This window comes from Raphanus sativus, chromosome 8, assembly GCF_000801105.2.
Source record: "Raphanus sativus cultivar WK10039 chromosome 8, ASM80110v3, whole genome shotgun sequence".
In the NCBI taxonomy this organism is placed as follows: domain Eukaryota; kingdom Viridiplantae; phylum Streptophyta; class Magnoliopsida; order Brassicales; family Brassicaceae; genus Raphanus; species Raphanus sativus.
Genome location: NC_079518.1, coordinates 23,022,734 through 23,042,052, shown reverse-complemented (window position 1 = coordinate 23,042,052; position 19,319 = coordinate 23,022,734). Strand labels below are relative to the sequence as shown.

Genomic DNA, 19,319 nt, shown 5'->3' with positions numbered 1-19,319 from the left:
GGATCAGAATCAATTATTGGTGAAAAGACAAACACATCTTGATGAAGAGAGCCTTTGCATGGGTCTACAGCCTCCCAAAGAGATCTTCTAGGTCTGACACAAAATTTTACACAAATTTTCTTTTTTCAGAAATAGTGACGAGGGATATAAAAAAAGTCTATAGAAAATGGTAGCTTACCCTGAGGCATGTTTTTGCAGTATAACTCGACTTCTCTTCCATTGCTGGTTGGAGTTGAAAACACCCACATGTTGAATCAGATAAGCTTAAATTATAGGAACAAATGAATCAAACAATATGAAACTTTGAAAACATAAAGTGAAGTAGAAAAAAGAGGTCCAGTAGAAATTGCAAGATCCTATGTTCTTGAAAAAAGAGCACGAACAAGTACATAGGAAACTAAGCGCAAAATACCTGATCAAACCTTTGCAGCCAACACATCTTAGCTGTTTGAAGGAGTAGTGACTGATATTGACCTCGTGCATGTCAGCATGTGACTTCCATTTAGCAATTCCTTTCTGTCATTCTTTAAGACTGGCTCACGCATTCGAAGAAGTAGATAATTTAATTAACTTATTGATAGATCCTCCACTTTCAATTGATCACCTTGCTAATATGATTCTCCATGTAGTAATTATGGTCTATAGAGATGTTATTCTCAAGCATGTAGATCGGATCTTCTGGAAATTCATAAGCACTGTACAAGAGAAATGATTTTCCATATTAATATATTATGAAGAAGATAAGGTAATGTTAATGATATGAAAGCTACCTTGGCACCTTAATTAGTAGATTGTATAACAACTTAAAGTACGATCATGAATCTTTTTTTTGTTTCTTATCGGATCTTATTTTTTTGAGTTCATGAGTTGAGATGGCAGAAATTTACATTAATTTTCTTTGAAATTTGACAATTAGTTGTGTATTTTAAAGTAGACACCCATATCAAAACTTGTTGCACGAAAAATATGTTTGAATCAATTAGTTATCGAAGAAAACAAAAACTAATTTATTAGTAACTTAGGTGATAAAACCATATATTTTCAGATATAGTTGATGATGTGGCACTTACATTAATTCAAGGAATGAGACAGGAGAATATCTTCTAATTAAGATAAGAAAATCTTTGGTTACAATGTTTCAACCTATAATGTGATAAGATTGTTGTATTCTACTGAATAAGATGAGAATATCTTCTAATTAAGATAATATAATATTTGGTTACAATGTTTTCAACCCTAAAATGTGATTTTCTAAAAATTGTTTTAAAATCTTGTTTTTAAAGCCATCTTCTATCTCTTTATATAGTCGCTCATTTTTTTCTAGTCTTTCAATCTCTACGCCTATAATTCTTCGATTGTCAACAGATCCTCTTACCACATCCTATATCTCAGCGTCTCTCTCTTTGGCTATTTTATAGTGTTTCATCAATTAATGGTTGAAACTCGTTCACAATGCTGAAGTGAGAGAAGCTGAGACGTGGGATGGTGGTAAAATATGCACATATTGTTTTTTTTTGCTAAGCATATTGTTTTTCTTTGTTCCTGTCAACTAAGTTCTTAATTGTATATATAGCCTACTTGCTATCCAGAAATCAATTTGTCGATCATATCATACAAATATTCTGCTTTCATTGGCTTGTGGCCCTTGTGTAGAGAGGCTTCACTGGTTGAAACTCATGCACACAGTCTCAAGCGGGTGAGAAATAAAAGCATTGATATGGTTCGAAAGAGTTAGCAAGTACGTATACAAGCTTTGTTCATCAGATGTGAATCCATTTTAACTACATATATAGGTTGTCCTGTGATGCAGATAACTAGAAAGTATTAACCGGTGATTATGGGTTGGAAGTTTCGAACCTTTTAATCTTAATACTACAAATGATTCTCGCTTGTTTCAGTCAAGTGCTTCTTAGCATAGTACTTGTTGTATATGCTTATCAAAGGACCTCGCTTATAATGTTAATGTATATGATATAATGCAAATTTCTGCTTTTTTAATTTTAAGTATACAATTAATTGCAAGCTCATCATATTATGAAAGTGTAACATCATCACGCTATGGAAGAGTAACGTTTTCAATGGCTTTCATTTTGGTTCTTATCCTAATTCTTCATAGCTGGATAACTACGATTTTGAAAGTGGGAAAGACATTAGTTTAAGGGATACGATTGTTGTATATCAATGAATAAATAAATTCTTTTGAAATAACAAATCTTTGGTTACAATAACATTTCCAAGTTCCGACCTTAAAATGTGTCTTTCTTGTAGGTGCATTTACAAAAAAAAATCAAAGCCTTTCCTATCTCTTTTTTATAGTTTCTCATACTCTCAACAAGTGCGTATCTATAAAAAATTATCTGTGTCAATTTTTTGGGTTTCTTGATTGGTGTAATAGATTAATCTCGGCTCGGGTGTTATCCTGGTTTTTAATTTTATTTGTCTCTAAAACGTTATAGGATCTTAGACAACTTTCCAGAACAAAATGTAAGCAATCAGTTGCACATATGGTTTGTTTATTGGAATCTGGATTCATTCATGTTTACGGGTTTATTGATCAACGTAAATGATTATTACATTTTAGAGAGAATTAATCACTACTCATTAATCATTTTCCCAAGAATGTTTGTAAATCACAATAACCGATGTAGACACAGCAACCATAAAGACTTCATATGTAGCTCAACATGCTCAGTTCTTGTACCACTATCTGGGGAACTGTTTAAATTCATAAAACGACTCTTGAGCTTGCATACATTGTCTTCTTTCTCGGAAACTCGGATACCATCCTGCTAAATTATATATGTATATCTCTTTTTTATCTGTTCGTGATGAAACACAATCTTCACATCAAGTTGTTCAAACTCTAAGCCTACCGCTAATTATGTCTAACCATTAGTGAGAATATATTATTTAATCTATATCTTCTTTTTGACTGAAACCTTTGCAGTAATCCAATTTTTATACTTAAATACTCCTGTCACTGATGTTCTCTCTTCAATCATGAAGACGAACTTTTAGTAACATTTCTTTCTGGTGGTAATATGATGTTTTGTGTTAAGTATTATTTTTTTTCATGAGACACGATCTATTCGTCTCCCATTACAACATGCCATTTTTGAGACTCAGGACTGTAGATTTTTTTTTTTTGTTATTATAAATAAGATCTAGTTCTTTTAAACTGAAAGAAAAATGTCTTTTAGTTAAGAATAATTTTTTGTTACAATGTTTCAACCCTAGAATGTGATAATATTATAGTATTCTAATGAGTAAGAGGAAAATATTTTCTAACTGAGATAAAAAAAATCTTTAGTTACAACTTACAGTGTTTTGGATCCTCAAATGTGATATATCACAAAACAAGCAATATATCACGTCATGTTTAAATGAGGTGCATATGCATGCATGTTAGTGCAAGTGCATGGGCAATCTGTTTAACAATACATGTGGGTAAATTACTGCATCTGCAGAATGAATCACTATTCAAATATACATAAAACCTAAAACATACCAATCATCTGCTTAGGAACTTTGTGGGTTATACACTTGTTAAATTATTAATAAAAATGATCACACATGTAGAAGAAAAATAAAATAATTGTGATTCGAAGATTATAAAGAAGTTATTCATAGTTTTTTTAAGGTAAAGTATTTGTAAAAGTTGGCTACGCATAATTTTGTAAATTAGTAATCACCTTCTTATGGTTCAACGAAAAAATGTGAAAATGTAGTCGAAAAAATGGGAAAGTAATATATATATATATATATATATATATATATATATATATATATTATTTAATTAATATGAGTTAAATGGGTATATAAGTAAATGGGTATATATATATATATATAATTTTAATTAATATGAGTTAAATGGGTACATAAGTAATAAGGTTACCTTGAAAACAAAAACAAAAAAATTTAAGAAACGAAAAAAAAAATTAAGGAATATTATTTAGCTTTAGGGAAAATGATGAATTGATTTCCCTCAAATTGTTGTAGAATTAGACCTGAATATGAAAACGATCCTCCCCTTTGTTGTTATTTATATTTACTTTTTAGATGCAACCCATTTACTTTCCCATATATTGAATAGTATTGTTTTATTTTTTAGTTATGTTTTGTAATTAAGATAAGTTTTGAATTTTCAGAGGCATGAACCACATGGTTAATTTAAAAGGAAATTCGGGAAATTTATTACTTCTAAAATGCTTTTTATGGAATCATATGTTTGGAGTGTTACACCGTAGAATTTAGCCAAAAATGAAAATAAGTTGTGAAATAAAAACGATATAGCTATTACTTCTATTAATTTAAAATCTTATGTTGTGGCAGGAGGAGCTGCGCTACCAACTCTTGAACATTGTTCTTTGAGAGGAAAAAGTGGATAGATTGGAAATTTCGGCAAGCAATTGGCTTCGGCTTCCAAGAATGCTTTGCAACAAGCGGGGCCTATATGTCCGAATTTTCCTGTGAGTAAGGATGTATAAATCTCTATAATGCATCCTGGAACATTCATCAGTGAAGACCAACATTTTGCTACATCAGGTAATCCTGGAATACCCGGACTTGGTTGGAATGGGAGTGGAAAAGGAAATGGGATGGGAAACTGGGGTAGTTGAGCATTGGCAGAGACTACTAAACCCACAACCACCATTAGGTACCAGACATGTTTAATAGACATTATGAGATAAGGGAAAAAGAAGAAATATTTCTTCAAATATATGACTCTTTATCGAGTTTGTATTTTGATTGATGAACATATTGTATAATCCTTTGTATATTTATATTGAAAGGAAAGAAGCTACAGAAATGTCTTTGTACTTTTATGTGAAACTTAATTACCTGTTTTCAAAAAATACAAAGCAGAAACCGATGAGACTAACATTATTAAATATAACTGGTGGACTCTAAGTCATGAAAAAACTGATCAGATTAGTCTAAAGTATACCTTTTTGTTTTGCCTCAATACTATTGTTTCAAATCATCTCCTATCTATGCCAAATAGCTACCTTTCTCGCTCTCTCTTGAAGCCAGGGGTAATCTACCAATTTCTAGAGTCTTGATTGTATTTTGGCTCTCTATATGCTTAAACTCTACACTATTTTTCAATTATCAAAATAAATTAATTTTTGAGGAGAGAGAACATGATAATACAACATTTAATAATATGTTTATGAGTATAATTTTGAAGAAAATAACCATTTAAACAGGCTAACTACATTGGCTCCTCTAGGTGGTGAATTCTTTAAAAGGAAAAAAACATTATTTAGAAACAATTTAGTTATTAAAACACATATAGCAAAATGAAATATTTTTCTATATAACTATATGCTTCCTCTGATTTAGATAGTAAATGCACATGCCAACATAGAGATACACATGTTCCAAGACAAGTCTTGAGTGTTTACAAGTGAAACCTTGTAGTGGATAAGTTTCACTATGTTTCACAAAGATTGTGGTTTTGGAATTCTCACCTATTTTATACTCAAATTACAACACAAAAACAATCATGTTTTGATATATAGTATACAAAGGGAAACTAATATATATAGAATTTATTTTAAGTTATATGAGTTAAATGGGTACATGAGTAATAAGGATACCTTGAAAACAAAAAAAAATTATGAAACAAAAAAAGACAAAATAAAGGAATATTTTTAGCTTTAAGGAAAATGATGAATTGATTTCCCTCAAATGGTTGTAAAAGTAGATGGAACCCATGTATTTTCCCATATATTAAATACTATTGTTTTATTTTGTAGTTTAATTTAAGTATGTTTTGTAACTAAGATTAGTTTTGAATTTTCAGAGGCATGAACCACATGGTTAATTTAAAAGGAAATTCGGGAAATTTATTACATCTAAAGTGCTTTTTATAGAACCATATGTTTGGAGTGTTACCCTGTAGAATTTAGCTAAAATAAGAAAATAAGTTGTGAAATAAAAACGACATAGCTATTACTTCTATTAATGTAAAATCTATTTTGTGGTAGGAGGAGCTGCGCTACCAACTCTTGAACATTGTTCTTTGAGAGGAGAAAGTGGCTAGAGTGGAAATCTCGGCAAGCAATTGGCTTCGGCTTCCAAGAATGCTTTGCAACAAGCGGGGCCTACATGTCCTAATTTTCCTGTGAGTAAGGATGTATAAATCTCTATAATGCATCATGGAACATTCATCACTGAAGACTAACATTTTGCTACATCAGGTAATCCTGGATTACCGGGAATTGGTTGGAATAGGAGTGGAAAGGAAATGGGATGGGAAACAGGGGTAGTTAAGCATTGGCAGAGACTACAAAACCCACAACCACCATTAGGAAACAGACATGTTTAACAGACATTATGAGATAAGGGAAAAAGAAGAAAGATTTCTTCAAATATATTAATCTTTATCGAGTTTGTATTTTGATTGATGAACATATTGTACAATCCTTTGTCTATTTATATTGAAAGGAAAGAAGCTATAGAAATGTCTTTGTACTTTTATGTGAAACTTAATTACCTGTTTTCAAATAATACAAAGCAGAAACCGATGAGACTAACATTATTAAATATAACTGGTGGACTCTTAAGTCATGAAAAAAACTGATCAGATTAGTCTAAAGTATACAGTTTTGTTTTGCCTCAATACTATTGTTTCAAATCATCTCCGGTCTAAGCCAAATAGCTACCTTTCTCGCTCTCTCTTGAAGCCAGGGGTAATCTACCAATTTCTAGAGTCTTGTTCGTATTTTGGCTTTCTATATGCTTAAATTCTAAACTATTTTTCAATTATCAATATAAATTAATTTTTGAGGAGAGAGATAATGCAACATTTAATAATATGGTTTTGAGTATAATTATGTAAAAATAACAATTTAAACAGGCTAACTACATTGCTCCTTTAGGTGGTGAATTCTTTAAAAGGAAAAAAATATTATTTAGAAACAATTTAGTTATTAAAACACATATAGCAAAATGAAATATTTTTCTATATAACTATATGCTTCCTCTGATTTAGATAGTAAATGCACATGCCAACATAGAGATACACATGTTCCAAGACAAGTCTTGAGTGTTCACAAGTGAAACTTTATAGTGGATAAGTTTCACTCTTTTCACAAAGATTGTGGTTTTAGAATTCTCACATATTTTATAGTATACAAAAGGAAAGAAATATATATATATAGTAGTTATGTTAATTAATATGAGTTAAATGGGTACATAAGTAATAAGGTTACCTTGAAAACAAAAAAATTATATATGTTTATGAAAAAAAAAGACAAAATAAAGAATATTATTTATCTTTAGGGAAAATGATGAATTGATTTCCCTCAAATTGTTGTAAAATTAGACCTGAATATGAAAATGATCCTCCCCTTTGTTGTTATTTATATTTAGTTTTTAGATGCAACCCATGTACTTTCCCATATATTAAATAGTATTGTTTTATTTTGTAGTTTAATTTAAGTATGTTATGTAATTAGGATTATTTTTTAATTATCAGAGGCATGAACCACATGGTTAATTTAAAAGGAAACTAAACTTATTACTTCTAAAATGCTTTTTATAGAATCATATGTTTGGAGTGTAAGACCATAGAATTTAGCTATAATATGAAAATAAGTTGTGAAATAAAAATGACGTAGCTATTACTTATATTAATGTAAAATCTATTTTGTTGTAGGAGGAGCTGCGCTACCAACTCTTGAACATTGTTCTTTGAGAGGAAAAAGTGAATATATTGGAACTTTCGGCAAGCAATTGGCTTCGGCTTCCAAGAATGCTTTGCAACAAGCGGGGCCTATATGTTCGAATTTTCCTGTGACTAAGGATGTATAAATCTCTATAATGCATCCTGTAACATTCGTCACTGAAGACCAACATTTTGCTACATCAGGTAATCCTGGAATACCGGGACTTGGTTGGAATGGAAGTGGAAAAGGAAATAGGATGGGAAACTGGAGGTAGTTGAGCATTGGCAGAGACTACAACACACACAACTACCATTAGGAACCAGACATTTTAATAGACATTATGAGATAAGGGAAAAAGAAGAAATATTTCTTCAAATATATGATTCTTTATCGAGTTCGTAATTTGATTGATGAACATATTGTACAATCATTTTCTATTTATATTGAAAGGAAAAAGCTAAAGAAATGTCTTTGTACTTTTATCCTAAACTTAATTACCTGTTTTCAAATCATACAAAGTAGAGTTCAAAAATATATATTACAAAGCATTCTTCTATCTCTTTATATAGTCGCTCAATTTTCTTTAGTCTCTCAATCTATCTACCCCTAACTAGAATACTTCAATTGTCTCTCGTGAGACAGATCATCTTACCACATGCCATATCTTTCTTTCTCTCGCTTCAGATATTGTGTAGTGTTTCATCAATTAATGGTTGAAACTTGTGTCCAATCTGAAGCTAGCAAAAGATAGACGTGGGATGGTGGTAGAATATGCATGTATTGTTTTTGTTCGTTCTCTCGACTAAGTTCGTAATCTGCAATGATATGGGTCGAATCTGCACATTCCCTTCTTGTTTGATATTCCCTAGTGGATCCCTTTATTATTTACTCCAAAAAAGTAGCAATTGTACGTACGTAGACAAGCTTTATTCAATTACCAATATGTATTTTGCTAATAGGAACACAAGTTTTTATAGAGCAGCTCCAGAGGTTTTAAGAATTATAGATAATTTATCAAGAATTTTAATAAAACACGAGTTAATAGTCAATAATTTACTTAGATAGCAATCAATTTTCCTAAATTATATTAACATTTTAAATTTTGGGAGTTTTCAACCAATATTGTATATGGCCGATGTATATTTTATGAAATTGTAACCGGCTGATGGTGCTTAATACAGTTACTACATATATCGCAAACCCGACCTAACGTTCAATTTTAACTGAAACTTCAATAGCAAAAGAAACCAGTAATCGAAACAACAAAACAACTTAGAAGCTTCAAAGTCGAGTTATTGCTTGGCTGTGGCCATGTCCTTTTTGTCACACTGCTGAGGCCATGTACTTATGTGCTTTCATTCTCCGATAAAATATTTGACAATCTCGATTGCCAAGACCAATAATAAATTTCACAAAAAAAAAATTTGGATCAGAATCAATTACTGGTGAAAAGACAAACACATCTCGATAAAGTCCAGTAGAACTTGCAAGATCCTATGTTCTTGAAAAAGAGTATGAACAAATACATACGAAAGCAAGCGCAAAACACCTGTCAAACCTTTGCAACCAACAGCTTAGCTGTTTGAAGGAGTAGTGGCTGATGTTGACCACGTACATGTGACTTCCATAGAGCAGTTCCTTTCTGTCATTCTGTAAGACTGGCACACACATTCGAAGAAGTAGATAATTTAATTAACTTATAGATAGATCCTCCACTTCCAACTGATCACCTTGCTAATATGATTCTCCATGTAGTAATTCTGGTCTATAGAGATGTTATTCTCAAGCACGTAGATCGGATCTTCTGGCAATTCATAAGCACTGTACAAGAGAAATTATTTTTGCATATTAATATATTATGAAGACGATAAGGTAACGTTAACGATATGAAAGCTACCTTGGCACCTTAATTAGTAGATTGTATAACAACTTAAAGTACGATCATGAATTTTTTTTTGTTTCTTATCGGATCTTGTTTTTTTGAGTTCATGAGTTGAGATGGCAGAAATTTACATTAATTTTCTTTGAAATGTAACATTTATTTGTATATTTTAAAGTAGACACCCATATCAAAACATGTTAACCGAAAATATGTTTGAATCAATTAGTTATCGAAGAAAACAAAAACTGATTTATTTGTAACTTAGGTGATAAAACCATATATTTTCAGATATAGTTGATGATGTGGCACTTACATTAATTCAAGGGATGAGACAGAATAATATCTTCTAATTAAGATAAGAAAATCTTTGGTTACAATGTTTCAACCTATAATGTGATAAGATTGTTGTATTCTACTGAGTAAGATGAGAATATCTTCTAATTAAGATAATAAAATCTTTGGTTACAATGTTTTCAACCCTAAAATGTGATTTTCTAAAAATAGGGTTAAAATTGTTTCTTAAAGCCATCTTCTATCTCCATATATAGTCGCTCATTTTTTTCTAGTCACTCAATCTCTACGCCTATAATTCTTCGATTGTCAACAGATCCTCTTACCACATCCTATATCTCGGCGTCTCTCTCTTTGGCTATTGTATAGTGTTTCATCAATTAATGGTTGAAACTCGTTCACAATGCTGAAGTGAGAGAAGCTGAGACGTGGGATGGTGGTAGAATATGCACATATTGTTTTTTTTTTGCTAAACATATTGTTTTTCTTTGTTCCTGTCAACTAAGTTCTTAATTGTATATATAGCCTACTTTCTATCCAGAAATCAATTTGTCGATCATACCATACAAATATTCTGCTTTCATTGGCTTGTGGCCTTGTGTAGAGAGGCTTCACTGGTTGAAACTCATGCACACAGTCTCAAGCGGGTGAGAAATAAAAGCATTGATATGGTTCGAAAGAGTTAGCAAGTACGTATACAAGCTTTGTTCATCAGATGTGAATCCATTTTAACTACATATATGGGTTGTCCTGTGATGCAGATAACTAGAAAGTATTAACCGATGATTATGGGTTGGAAGTTTCGAACCTTTTAATATTAATACTACAAATGATTCTCGCTTGTTTCAATCAAGTGCTTCTTAGCATAGTACATGTTGTATATGCTTATCGAAGGACCTCGCTTATAATGTTAATGTCTATGATATAATGCAAATCTCTGCTTTTTTAATTTTAAGTATACAATTAATTGCAAGCTCATCATATTTTGAAAGTGTAACATCATCACGCTATGGAAGAGTAACGTTTTCAATGACTTTCATTTTGGTTCTTATCCTAATTCTTCATAGCTGGATAACTACGATTTGGAAAGTGGGAAAGACATTAGTTTAAGGGATACGATTGTCGTATATCAATGAATAAATAAATTCTTTTGAAATAACAAATCTTTGGTTACAACAACATTTCCAAGTTCCGACCTTAAAATGTGTCTTTCTTGTAGACGCATTTACAAAAAAAAAAATTCAAAGCCTTTCCTATCTCTTTTATATAGTTTCTCATCCTCTCAACAAGTGCGTATCTATAAAAAACTATCTGTGTCAATTTTTTGGGTTTCTTGATTGGTGTAATAGATTAATCTCGGCTCGGGTGTTATCCTGGTTTTTAATTTTATTTGTCTCTAAAACGTTATAGGAACTTAGACAACTTTCCAGAACAAAATGTAAGCAATCAGTTGCACATATGGTTTGTTTATTGGAATCTGGATTCATTCATGTTTACGGGTTTATTAATCAACGTAAATGATTATTACATTTTAGAGAGAATTAATCACTACTCATTAATCATTTTCCCAAGAATGTTTGTAAATCACAATAACCGATGTAGACACAGCAACCATAAAGACTTCATATGTAGGTCAACATGCTCACTTCTTGTACCACTATCTGGGGAACTGTTTAAATTCATAAAACAACTCTTGAGCTTGCATACATTGTCTTCTATCTCGGAAACTCGGATACCATCCGGCTGAATTATATATGTATATCTCTTTTTTATCTCTTCGTGAAGAAACACAATCTTCACATCAAGTTGTTCAAAATCTAAGCCTACCGCTAATTATGTCTAACCATTAGTGAGAATATCTCATTTAATCTATATCTTCTTTTTGACTGAAACCTTTCCAGTAACCCAATTTTCATACTTAAATACTCCTGTCACTGATGCTCTCTCTTCAATCATGAAGACCAACTTGTAGTAACATTTCTTTCTGGTGGTAATATGATGTTTTGTGTTAAGTATGATTTTTTTCATGAGACACGATCTATTTCGTCTCCCATTACAACATGCCATTTTTGAGACTCAGGACTGTAGATTTTTTTTTTGTTATTCTAAATAAGATCTAGTTCTTTTAAACTGAAAGAAAAATGTCTTTTAGTTAAGAATAATTTTTTGTTACAATGTTTCAGCCCTAGAATGTGATAATATTATAGTATTCTAATGAGTAAGAGGAAAATATTTTCTAACTGAGATAAAAAAAATCTTTATTTTCAACTTATAGTGTTTTGGATCCTCAAATGTGATATATCACAAAACAAGCAATATATCACGTCATGTTTAAATGAGGTGCATATGCATGCATGTTAGTGCAAGTGCATGGGCAATCTGTTTAACAATACATGTGGGCAAATTACTGCATCTGCAGAATGAATCACTATTCAAATATACATAAAACCTAAAACATACCAATCATCTGCTTAGGAACTTTGTGGGTTATACACTTGTTAAATTATTAATAAAAATGATCACACATGTAGAAGAAAAATAAAATAATTGTGATTTGAAGATTATAAAGAAGTTATTCATAGTTTTTTTAAGGTAAAGTATTTGTAAAAGTTGGCTACGCATAATTTTGTAAATTAATAATCACCTTCTTATGGTTCAACGAAAAATGTGAAAATGTAGTCGAAACAACAAAAAAACTTAGAAGCTCCAAAGGTCAAGTTATTGCTTGGCTGTGGCCATGTCCTTTTTTTTCAACACTGCTGACGCCATGTCCTTATGTGCTTTCATTCTCCGATAAAATATTAGACAATCTTGGCTGTTAAGACCAATAATAAATCGGAAAAAAAAAACTGAAGTTGGATCAGAATCAATTATTGGTGAAAAGACAAACACATCTTGATGAAGAGAGCCTTTCCATTCTTGACACTGGGTCTACAGCCTCCCAAAGAGCTCTTCTAGGTCTGACACTAAATTTTACACAAAAAAATTTTTTCAGAAATGTTAGTGACGAGGGATATAAAAAAAGTCTATAGAAAATGGTAGCTTACCCTGAGGCACGTTTTTGCAGTATAACTCGACTTCTCTTCCATTGCTGGTTGGAGTTGAAAACACCCACATGTTGAATCAGATAAGCTTAAATTATAGGAACAAAAGAATCAAACAATATGAAACTTTGAAAACATAAAGTCAAGTAGAACTTGCAAGATCCTATGTTCTTGAAAAAAGAGCACGAACAAGTACATAGGAAAGTAAGCGCAAAATACCTGATCAAACCTTTGCAGCCAACACATCTTAGCTGTTTGAAGGAGTAGTGACTGATATTGACCTCGTGCATGTCAGCATGTGACTTCCATTTAGCAGTTCCTTTCTGTCATTTTTTAAGACTGGCTCACGCATTCGAAGAAGTCGATAATTTAATTAACTTATTGATAGATCCTCCACTTCCAACTGATCACCTTGCTAATATGATTCTCCATGTAGTAATTATGGTCTATAGAGATGTTATTCTCAAGCACGTAGATCGGATCTTCTGGAAATTCATAAGCACTGTACAAGAGAAATGATTTTTGCATATTAATATATTATGAAGAAGATAAGGTAACGTTAATGATATGAAAGCTAACTTGGCACCTTAATTAGTAGATTGTATAACAACTTAAAGTACGATCATGAATCTTTTTTTTTTTTATCGGATCTTATTTTTTGAGTTCATGAGTTGAGATGGCAGAAATTTACATTAATATTCTTTGAAATTTAACATTTAGTTGTGTATTTTAAAGTAGACACCCATATCAAAACATGTTGCACGAAAAATATGTTTGAATCAATTAGTTATCGAAGAAAACAAAAACTAATTTATTAGTAACTTAGGTGATAAAACCATATATTTTCAGATATAGTTGATGATGCGGCACTTACATTAATTCAAGGGATGAGACAGAAGAATATCTTCTAATTAAGTTAAGAAAATCTTTGGTTACAATGTTTCAACCTATAATGTGATAAGATTGTTGTATTCTACTGAGTAAGATGAGAATATCTTCTAATTAAGATAATAAAATCTTTGGTTACAATGTTTTCAACCCAAAAATGTGATTTTCTAAAAATAGGGTTAAATTGTTTTTTAAAGCCATCTTCTATCTCTTTATATAGTCGCTCATTTTTTCTAGTCACTCAATCTCTACGCCTATAATTCTTCGATTGTCAACAGATCCTCTTACCACATCCTATATCTCGGAGTCTCTCTCTTTGGCTATTGTATAGTGTTTCATCAATTAATGGTTGAAACTCGTTCACAATGCTGAAGTGAGAGAAGCTGAGACGTGGGATGGTGGTAGAATATGCACATATTGTTTTTTCTTTGCTAAACATATTGTTTTTCTTTGTTCCTGTCAACTAAGTTCTTAATTGTATATATAGCCTACTTTCTATCCAGAAATAAATTTGTCGATCATACCATACAAATATTCTGCTTTCATTGGCTTTTGGCCTTGTGTAGAGAGGCTTCACTGGTTGAAACTCATGCACACAGTCTCAAGCGGGTGAGAAATAAAAGCATTGATATGGTTCGAAAGAGTTAGCAAGTACGTATACAAGCTTTGTTCATCAGATGTGAATCCATTTTAACTACATATATGGGTTGTCCTGTGATGCAGATAACTAGAAAGTATTAACCGATGATTATGGGTTGGAAGTTTCGAACCTTTTAATCTTAATACTACAAATGATTCTCGCTTGTTTCAATCAAGTGCTTCTTAGCATAGTACATGTTGTATATGCTTATCGAAGGACCTCGCTTATAATGTTAATGTATATGATATAATGCAAATCTCTGCTTTTTTAATTTTAAGTATACAATTAATTGCAAGCTCATCATATTATGAAAGTGTAACATCATCACGCTATGGAAGAGTAACGTTTTCAATGGCTTTCATTTTGGTTCTTATCCTAATTCTTCATAGCTGGATAACTACGATTTGGAAAGTGGGAAAGACATTAGTTTAAGGGATACGATTGTCGTATATCAATGAATAAATAAATTCTTTTGAAATAACAAATCTTTGTTTACAACAACAATTCCAAGTTCCGACCTTAAAATGTGTCTTTCTTGTAGACACATTTACAAAAAAAAAAATTCAAAGCCTTTCCTATCTCTTTTATATAGTTTCTCATCCTCTCAACAAGTGCGTATCTATAAAAAACTATCTGTGTCAATTTTTTGGGTTTCTTGATTGGTGTAATAGATTAATCTCGGCTCGGGTGTTATCCTGGTTTTTAATTTTATTTGTCTCTAAAACGTTATAGGAACTTAGACAACTTTCCAGAACAAAATGTAAGCAATCAGTTGCACATATGGTTTGTTTATTGGAATCTGGATTCATTCATGTTTACGGGTTTATTATCAACGTAAATGATTATTACATTTTAGAGAGAATTAATCACTACTCATTAATCATTTTCCCAAGAATGTTTGTAAATCACAATAACCGATGTAGACACAGCAACCATAAAGACTTCATATGTAGGTCAACATGCTCACTTCTTGTACCACTATCTGGGGAACTGTTTAAATTCATAAAACAACTCTTGAGCTTGCATACATTGTCTTCTATCTCGGAAACTCGGATACCATCCGGCTGAATTATATATGTATATCTCTTTTTTATCTCTTCGTGAAGAAACACAATCTTCACATCAAGTTGTTCAAAATCTAAGCCTACCGCTAATTATGTCTAACCATTAGTGAGAATATCTCATTTAATCTATATCTTCTTTTTGACTGAAACCTTTCCAGTAACCCAATTTTCATACTTAAATACTCCTGTCACTGATGCTCTCTCTTCAATCATGAAGACCAACTTGTAGTAACATTTCTTTCTGGTGGTAATATGATGTTTTGTGTTAAGTATGATTTTTTTCATGAGACACGATCTATTTCGTCTCCCATTACAACATGCCATTTTTGAGACTCAGGACTGTAGATTTTTTTTTTTTGTTATTCTAAATAAGATCTAGTTCTTTTAAACTGAAAGAAAAATGTCTTTTAATTAAGAATAATTTTTTGTTACAATGTTTCAGCCCTAGAATGTGATAATATTATAGTATTCTAATGAGTAAGAGGAAAATATTTTCTAACTGAGATAAAAAAATCTTTATTTTCAACTTATAGTGTGTTTGGATCCTCAAATGTGATATATCACAAAACAAGCAATATATCACGTCATGTTTAAATGAGGTGCATATGCATGCATGTTAGTGCAAGTGCATGGGCAATCTGTTTAACAATACATGTGGGCAAATTACTGCACTTCCAACTGATCACCTTGCTAATATGATTCTCCATGTAGTAATTATGGTCTATAGAGATGTTATTCTCAAGCACGTAGATCGGATCTTCTGGAAATTCATAAGCACTGTACAAGAGAAATGATTTTTGCATATTAATATATTATGAAGAAGATAAGGTAACGTTAATGATATGAAAGCTAACTTGGCACCTTAATTAGTAGATTGTATAACAACTTAAAGTACGATCATGAATCTTTTTTTTGTTTCTATCGGATCTTATTTTTTGAGTTCATGAGTTGAGATGGCAGAAATTTACATTAATATTCTTTGAAATTTAACATTTAGTTGTGTATTTTAAAGTAGACACCCATATCAAAACATGTTGCACGAAAAATATGTTTGAATCAATTAGTTATCGAAGAAAACAAAAACTAATTTATTAGTAACTTAGGTGATAAAACCATATATTTTCAGATATAGTTGATGATGCGGCACTTACATTAATTCAAGGGATGAGACAGAAGAATATCTTCTAATTAAGTTAAGAAAATCTTTGGTTACAATGTTTCAACCTATAATGTGATAAGATTGTTGTATTCTACTGAGTAAGATGAGAATATCTTCTAATTAAGATAATAAAATCTTTGGTTACAATGTTTTCAACCCTAAAATGTGATTTTCTAAAAATAGGGTTAAATTGTTTTTTAAAGCCATCTTCTATCTCTTTATATAGTCGCTCATTTTTTTCTAGTCACTCAATCTCTACGCCTATAATTCTTCGATTGTCAACAGATCCTCTTACCACATCCTATATCTCGGAGTCTCTCTCTTTGGCTATTGTATAGTGTTTCATCAATTAATGGTTGAAACTCGTTCACAATGCTGAAGTGAGAGAAGCTGAGACGTGGGATGGTGGTAGAATATGCACATATTGTTTTTTTTTTGCTAAACATATTGTTTTTCTTTGTTCCTGTCAACTAAGTTCTTAATTGTATATATAGCCTACTTTCTATCCAGAAATAAATTTGTCGATCATACCATACAAATATTCTGCTTTCATTGGCTTTTGGCCTTGTGTAGAGAGGCTTCACTGGTTGAAACTCATGCACACAGTCTCAAGCGGGTGAGAAATAAAAGCATTGATATGGTTCGAAAGAGTTAGCAAGTACGTATACAAGCTTTGTTCATCAGATGTGAATCCATTTTAACTACATATATGGGTTGTCCTGTGATGCAGATAACTAGAAAGTATTAACCGATGATTATGGGTTGGAAGTTTCGAACCTTTTAATCTTAATACTACAAATGATTCTCGCTTGTTTCAATCAAGTGCTTCTTAGCATAGTACATGTTGTATATGCTTATCGAAGGACCTCGCTTATAATGTTAATGTATATGATATAATGCAAATCTCTGCTTTTTTAATTTTAAGTATACAATTAATTGCAAGCTCATCATATTATGAAAGTGTAACATCATCACGCTATGGAAGAGTAACGTTTTCAATGGCTTTCATTTTGGTTCTTATCCTAATTCTTCATAGCTGGATAACTACGATTTGGAAAGTGGGAAAGACATTAGTTTAAGGGATACGATTGTCGTATATCAATGAATAAATAAATTCTTTTGAAATAACAAATCTTTGGTTACAACAACATTTCCAAGTTCCGACCTTAAAATGTGTCTTTCTTGTAGACGCATTTACAAAAAAAAAAAATCAAAGCCTTTCCTATCTCTTTTATATAGTTTCTCATCCTCTCAACAAGTGCGTATCTATAAAAAACTATCTGTGTCAATTTTTTGGGTTTCTTGATTGGTGTAATAGATTAATCTCGGCTCGGGTGTTATCCTGGTTTTTAATTTTATTTGTCTCTAAAACGTTATAGGATCTTAGACAACTTTCCAGAACAAAATGTAAGCAATCAGTTGCACATATGGTTTGTTTATTGGAATCTGGATTCATTCATGTTTACGGGTTTATTAATCAACGTAAATGATTATTACATTTTAGAGAGATTTAATCACTACTCATTAATCATTTTCCCAAGAATGTTTGTAAATCACAATAACCGATGTAGACACAGCAACCATAAAGACTTCATATGTAGGTCAACATGCTCACTTCTTGTACCACTATCTGGGGAACTGTTTAAATTCATAAAACAACTCTTGAGCTTGCATACATTGTCTTCTATCTCGGAAACTCGGATACCATCCGGCTGAATTATATATGTATATCTCTTTTTTATCTCTTCGTGAAGAAACACAATCTTCACATCAAGTTGTTCAAAATCTAAGCCTACCGCTAATTATGTCTAACCATTAGTGAGAATATCTCATTTAATCTATATCTTCTTTTTGACTGAAACCTTTCCAGTAACCCAATTTTTATACTTAAATACTCCTGTCACTGATGCTCTCTCTTCAATCATGAAGACCAACTTGTAGTAACATTTCTTTCTGGTGGTAATATGATGTTTTGTGTTAAGTATGATTTTTTTTCATGAGACACGATCTATTTCGTCTCCCATTACAACATGCCATTTTTGAGACTCAGGACTGTAGATTTTTTTTTTTGTATTATAAATAAGATCTAGTTCTTTTAAACTGAAAGAAAAATGTCTTTTAGTTAAGAATAATTTTTTGTTACAATGTTTCAGCCCTAGAATGTGATAATATTATAGTATTCTAATGAGTAAGAGGAAAATATTTTCTAACTGAGATAAAAAAAATCTTTATTTACAACTTATAGTGTTTTGGATCCTCAAATGTGATATATCACAAAACAAGCAATATATCACGTCATGTTTAAATGAGGTGCATATGCATGCATGTTAGTGCAAGTGCATGGGCAATCTGTTTAACAATACATGTGGGCAAATTACTGCATCTGCAGAATGAATCACTATTCAAATATACATAAAACCTAAAACATACCAATCAATCTGCTTAGGAACTTTGTGGGTTATACACTTGTTAAATTATTAATAAAAATGATCACACATGTAGAAGAAAAATAAAATAATTGTGATTTGAAGATTATAAAGAAGTTATTCATAGTTTTTTTAAGGTAAAGTATTTGTAAAAGTTGGCTACGCATAATTTTGTAAATTAATAATCACCTTCTTATGGTTCAACGAAAAATGTGAAAATGTAGTCGAAACAACAACGCAACTTAGAAG

At 31.3% G+C, this 19,319-nt stretch overlaps 1 protein-coding gene across 1 annotated transcript; it reads right to left on the bottom strand.

Annotated features, from left to right (window-relative positions):
- Positions 1-4,318: 4,318 nt before the first annotated feature.
- On the bottom strand, positions 4,319-4,681 carry LOC130498644 (uncharacterized). The gene has a single exon (XM_056992173.1). It carries the CDS (start codon positions 4,679-4,681, stop codon positions 4,319-4,321), a length of 363 nt encoding a protein of 120 aa, XP_056848153.1.
- Between the last annotated feature and the right edge of the window lie 14,638 nt (positions 4,682-19,319).